At 43.7% G+C, this 6,246-nt stretch overlaps 1 protein-coding gene across 2 annotated transcripts in view; it reads right to left on the bottom strand.

Annotated features, from left to right (window-relative positions):
• The window catches only part of DIP2B (disco interacting protein 2 homolog B), a 142,824-nt gene that overhangs the window by 18,863 nt on the left and 117,715 nt on the right, over positions 1-6,246 (bottom strand). For both annotated transcript variants that reach the window (XM_021707017.1, XM_008074090.1), the window contains 3 exons: positions 5,799-5,922; positions 4,065-4,186; positions 2,573-2,684 (listed from right to left, as the gene is read on the bottom strand). In XM_021707017.1, coding sequence (XP_021562692.1) covers positions 2,573-2,684; positions 4,065-4,186; positions 5,799-5,922 — 358 coding nt within the window. The remainder of the gene's footprint in view (positions 1-2,572; positions 2,685-4,064; positions 4,187-5,798; positions 5,923-6,246) is intronic.

The raw sequence follows: 6,246 nt of genomic DNA, 5'->3' as shown, positions 1-6,246 counted from the left end.
GATGAGGTCTCACCAAGTTGCCCAGGCGGGTCTCGAACCCGAGGGCTCAGGCAATCCACTCACCTCAGCCTCCCAAGGCACGGAATTACAGGCTGAGTCACTGAGCCCGGCTCATACAGACAACTTTTGAAACAAATGACTGAGTAAATGCTCAAAAAGCATTAGCTGTTGTTACCAGGCAGGGTTTAAGTGAAAGTTCATTATTCACAATTTAGTACATGCTATATTAATCATGAATGGCTTTAAAAGTTGAAAAGTTTTTCTCCACATTAACGTAGCAGATTTTTAAGGATGGTAATCTAGCTAAGGCAGGGGGATTGCTTGAGCCCATGAGTTTGAGCCTCATAGTGAGACCATGTCTCTTAAAAAAAAAAAAAAGAACGGTAATCTAAAACTGGGAATTATTTCCTCTTGCTCCTTTATGACCGCTCTCCCTCTTCTGCCCAAATTTGCTATACCACTATGTCAAAACCAAGGATGTCTCTGGCCCCAGCCAAGCCTCTTCAATGGCTCCTTTGTTTTCTGGATCATGAAACAATTCTGAGTTTTAAATCTCCATGTCAGGCTGGGTGCAGTGGCTTGGGCCTATAATGTCAGCACTTTGGGAGAGTGCGGCGAGAGGATTGCCTGAGCCCACGGGTTCCAGACCAGACTAGGCAACTTAGCGAGCCCTCATCTCTACAACAAATCAATAAAAATTAGCTGGGCATGATGGCACATGCCTATAGTTCCAGTTACTTGGAAGGCTGAGGAGAAAGCATCGACTGAATCCAACAGGTTGAGGCTGCGGTGGCCATGAGCGTGCCACTGCACTCCAGCCTGGGCGACAGAGTGAGATTCTGACTCAGAAAAACAAAACACAAAAACAAAAAAAACTCCATGTCATTGAGCACCCATTTCTGGTCAAATCAAAGACCTTCTCTATCACCTTTGACCTCTCTTTGTGTAGAGTATGGCCACTCTTATGACCATGCATGTGCTTGAATAAATCTTTCTGTTGTTGGTGTCACAGGTCACATTTCAGGGCATACTGAAGTGGGACTGAGCCGTGAACCACCCTTGATCTATTGGCATCGTTAACACCAACACAACCCACTTATGTTATATATTACACATGACTGTGCTTCTGTCCTTAAGTAACAAATACAAAAAACCTAGTTGAGTATCTGGCACACAGTAACCACAAACACATATCATCCCTGCATTTAGACCCATAAAAATGTTGGTGAGGTGGACACTCTATGGTACTCAGTGAAAAAGGGGTAGGGAAAAATTATTGGTCAAAAAGCTGGAAGGGGAGCCAAACTGGCTAGATTGGAATTGCAGTTCTGCTGCTTACTTAAGTTCTGCTGCTTACTTAACTTCCTTGTGCCTCAGTTTTCTAATCTGCAAAATGAGGATAGAAACAGCAACTAATAGGGTTGTTGTACGGATAAAATCTGGTAACACATTAAGTGACTGAGACATCAGAAGGTCTCAGAGGTAGACGTTATCGTTATGGTTCCATGCTAGGTATTTTTTTTTTTTCGAGTTGGAGTCTCACTCTGTCGCCCAGACTGGAGTGCAGTGGCCATTCCCGGCCACCGCAGCCTCGACCTGCTGGGCTCCGGCGATCCTTCCGCCTCAGCCTTCCAAGCAGCCGGAACTACAGGCGCGTGCTACCACGCCTGGCTAATTTTTGATTTATTGTAAAGATGAGGTCTTGCCAAGTTCCCCAGGCGGGTCTTGAACCCGCGGGCTCAGGCAATCCACTCACCTCGGCTTCCCAAAGTGCTGGGGTTACAGGCTGAGCCACTGAGCCCGGCCCATGCTGGGTGTTTTATAGTCATCATGTAATCCTTCCAAGCCTCGTTTCACAGCCAGTTCTGCCTAGTTAGTAAGACTTCTCAGAGAGTAGCAGGTTTATCAGTATTTCAACTCCCCCTGCCTGACTCCAAGACCCACACTCCTCCCCACACCACAGGTGCTCCAGGCTCGAGCCTTGCCCCCTTCTTTAAGGTGAATACAGCTGAAATTCACACACTTCATGGTTTTCAAAGTACAGCATTTTTGTATTAAATGGCATTTTCTCTGGTCAATAAATATGTATGTCAGGTAGGGGTAGGCAGTATCTTAGGAAGGGGTCATCTCAGTCAAGGTCACGTGGGCACTAAGTAATGAAGCGTGAACTAGAACCCATGGCTTCTGGCTACTAGTCTGATGTTTCAACATCACATCTAGAACTGAAGGATCACACTGTCTCAATATTTTATTTGGCCCTACATGTACATGATCCCATCTGGCAAAAACACCTAACCACCTGTTACTGATGCCAAGAGTAACAGCAAGCCGCTTTCTGTCTAAAGCCCTTTAGCTCTGGCTTCTTGCACCTGGCTGTCACAGCATCCAGTCCTGTGGTAGCATAGGCTGGCTGGTGCTGGGTTTGTCTGTGCAGGTGGAACGCGCTGTGATATAAAAGTGGGATAAGCTGTCTGGCCTAAGGACCTCTCAGCGGTGAGGTCCTCACATGAGGAAATCTCAGGTGCCGCATGTTCTCGCTCTCTCTGCAGCACGGGAGAAAGCTCCCTTTCACCTGTATCAATGATAGTTGGCCAGGTTTTCACATCCACTGCTGCTGCAGCCTCTCGGGATTTTAGTAGCCTCATTAGGGTCTGGGTGGTGAGAATACAGGCTGCTTTGCTGACCTAGAAAACAAACGGACAGCAATAAGATTAGCCCCAACATAGTGTCACTGGCTTGGCTGCTGGTAGCAGCCGCTGTTGAAAGAATACGAAGGACAAAGGAGGTCGGGGTTTCCACCTTGCATTTGTCCTTCTGCAAATGCATAACACTTAGTTCGCTCAGGCTGACAGGCTTGTTCACACACAAGTTATTGTTTACAACAATGATTCTCAGGTGGTTCACAGATGTAATTGCAGTCTGGATCCCACAATCTCATGATTTTGTGAAGACCACAATAAAATCAAGACATGGATTCTGAAGTGCTCAGGGAGTGAGTGGATCAGATGAAGGAGTTAGTGCTTGCGACAGTCTGGTGGATGCTGAGCCTTGCTAGACCCAGAACATGTGCTGAACGCCAGGCCTGGGACACAGACGTGCGCTCTCACACATGCTGAGTTCTCCTGCCCTGTGACACATGGACATGCAGAGTGACCTACTCGACCCACAAACTGCGTCAGCACCCCCCACCCTGCTTTTCTGGCCCACTGTGTAGAATAAAACAAGGGCATTTTGCTGAATTAAACTTTGTAATAAAATCATCTCTGGTGAACATGGCTTTTATGCTGTGGGCTCAAGTTGCTGACGGAGCAGCAGTTCTCAGAGAAGCAAATGCTACACGAAGTGGAATTCTAATCTACCGGTACGCTGGCCAAGGCTGCCCTTCACTTTAAAGGATATGATGCAATACACACATCTCATTTTCTTGAATTCTCATACCCTGTAAAAACTTCGATCACCTCCAGAACAAGGTTTGGACACCTTTTAATGTTATACCAGGTCAATTTACAAAATTAACTAAAATAAAAGTGACCTGACACTGGGAAGAATTCAGAGTTTCACATATAAAATCACCTTGGTTACTGCACAGAAAAATATCAAACAGACAGCACTTAAAAATTTTTTTTACTTGTTTTTATTTCTGTTTTTAGAGATGGGGTCTTGCTCTATTACCCAGGCTGGTCTTAAACTCCTGGACTTAAGCAACCCTCCTGCCTTGGCCTCCCAAAGTGCTGGGATTACAAGTGTGAGTCACCAAGCCCGGTCAACAGCATGCTTTAAGAAGGGGTAAAAATAAGTTTTATGGACAATTACTAACGATTGCTTTGCCTCCTTAATGCTCATAATAAATGTACAGAATTCTGTATCTCACTCATAACCACTTTCTCTCAGTTCTTTCACTGAATAATGATGGTCACTTGGGCCTGCTTAACTAAAAGGTGGTAGTTTTCAGAAGCCAAATGTAAATGCCTGACTCAACAAAACTGGAAAATTAGTATGAATTCATAGTTGTCTGAACCTAATTTTACGAAATGAGGACAAGGCAAGATATAGTTGGTACTTACATCAACGATCATGCGGACAGTGGGCAATGTGGCAGTAAGGTTCTGAGCGTGAGGAGGTCGGACAGTCACAGGTATACACCCGGCATAGAGGCAGCCATAGAAGGCAGCAATTAACTCGATGCCTGCAAGACAGAGGACCCTGTCAGAAGAGTCACTGAGCTGAGAAACTAAAAGGCAGATCTTCCAAAACCAGCTTATTAAATCCCGTGCCAGGTGGGTTATTTACACCATAATTTAACAGAGACACTAGCAGAAGAAATTTTAAAAATTGAGAAGGAATTGAAAGTGAAGAAGGAAGAATATAAAACAACTTAAAAAAACACAGAGAAACCAAGAATAAATAACAAGGAAGGAAAATGAGAAGTAAACTCTTAAGAGAGACTTGAAGAAGGTGTTTTGATATTATTACTTGATATTACTTAGGAGAAATAACTGCAGAAATTCAGGATGTTTAATTAGAAAAATAAAATAGGCCGGGTGCGGTGGCTCCTATTTTTTTCCTATAATCCCAGTACTGAGGAGAGAGGACTGCCTGAGCCCGCAGGTTCAAGACCAGCCTGGGCAACTTGGTGAGACCTCATCTACACACACACACACACAAATTAGCAGGGCGAGGCAGTGCGTGCCTGTAGTTCCAGCTACTTGGAAGGCTGAGGTGGAAGGATCACCTGAGCCTAGCAGGTTGAGGCTGCAGTGGCTGGGAGCGTGCCATTGCCCTCCAGCCTGGGTCACAGAATGAGACTCCAACTAAAAAAAAAAAAAAAAAAAAGAAAGAAAGAAAAATAAAATAATGGAGAAGGGAGAGAAGAGGAACACCTGAGGCTTCTTCATATATTTAGAAGCCTGCCATAGGAAGAGCAGTTAGACTTTTTAGCTGTTGTTCTATCAATGGGTGTGAGTCTCAGGGAGACAAAGTGTGATTCAACATGAAGACTACTCTGGGCAGAGAGGTCCCCTCAGGAAGGGCTTTGGTCCATCAGCACATCAGTAACTGACAGATATGAGACAATCTCATGGGAACATGGTGGGAGGGATTCCTACACCAGGTGACTGTCCAGGACATCTTAGCATCCATGTAAATACAACAGCACAGCAAGAAACACAGAATAAGATGCAGTAGAGGGATGAAAGACGAAAGGAGGCTGGATGTACAAGTGCTTCAGGTGGAAGAAGATTTTGAATAAAGGAAGAGACAACTGCAATACTTTACCTAAAATTCTGAATCTTTATGCCAAACTGTCACCAAATAAATCTGAGTCCGTATTACTATGAAATTTGTTGAATTAAAGATGAGAGTAGCAATAAGAGAGGAATACCAAACACTGATCACAATATGAAAAATGCTATGTCAATAGAGTTCATGCACAACATTCTTGTGGAAACAGTGAAATGGTCCCATTCCTGAACGTTCTTAGGAAAAAAAATCTGCTTTGAGGGTTTCTAAAAGTCTAGTAGTCTGAAGTCTCTACTCATTCATTTATTTAATATTTACTGAGTGCCTTGTACGTGCCAAGTGCCAATTCTGGAAATGTAAGAGTAAGTAAACAGACATGGTCCCAGCAGAGGCATCGTCCCACCAAACTCGGGGTGAGGCTGTTTCCACCTTAGCCTCCATGCATGGTGCTCTTGATGTGGCAAGGTCACAGCCTATAAGGTCACAGATGGCAGCCCTGAGTTCCTGTCCTCTTAGTATTTGTAGTCAGTCTAGTAACGGAATTTAAATCCCACACTTACCAGGTGGATAAAGCAACACCACATTATCTCCTGCATTTAGATGCCCCTTGTCGCCAAGAACTGATGCAATCCTCTCTGCTCGCTTATGAAGTTGAAGGCAGCTGGCTGTGCATACAGTAGTTCCCTTTAAATAGAAGAAAAGAAAAGCAGGTCAAAGTGCAGGAAGGAAACACACAGTAAAGAGAACAGTTAATGCAACACCATACTTGGAAGGCTTCTGCCTTGGTAGGTTACACTTAGCAAGTTAGCAATTCTAGAGAAAATTCTCTTAGACTCAAAAGACACACTGGGATTCCTTTTCTTTTTCAATGTCTATAGGTATTTAAGGAATATTAAAATTAACTTAAATATATTTATTTATAGTCTTTCTTGTTTGAGGTAGTTGTAAAGATACATATTAATTATATATATATATATATATATATATATATATATATATTTTTTTTAT

Source organism: Carlito syrichta, unplaced genomic scaffold (assembly GCF_000164805.1).
Source record: "Carlito syrichta isolate Samal-C Ts95f unplaced genomic scaffold, Tarsius_syrichta-2.0.1 Scaffold316302, whole genome shotgun sequence".
Taxonomy (NCBI): Eukaryota; Metazoa; Chordata; class Mammalia; order Primates; family Tarsiidae; genus Carlito; species Carlito syrichta.
The sequence above is the reverse complement of the archived record's forward strand: the minus strand, read 5'-3'. Positions and strand labels throughout refer to the sequence as shown.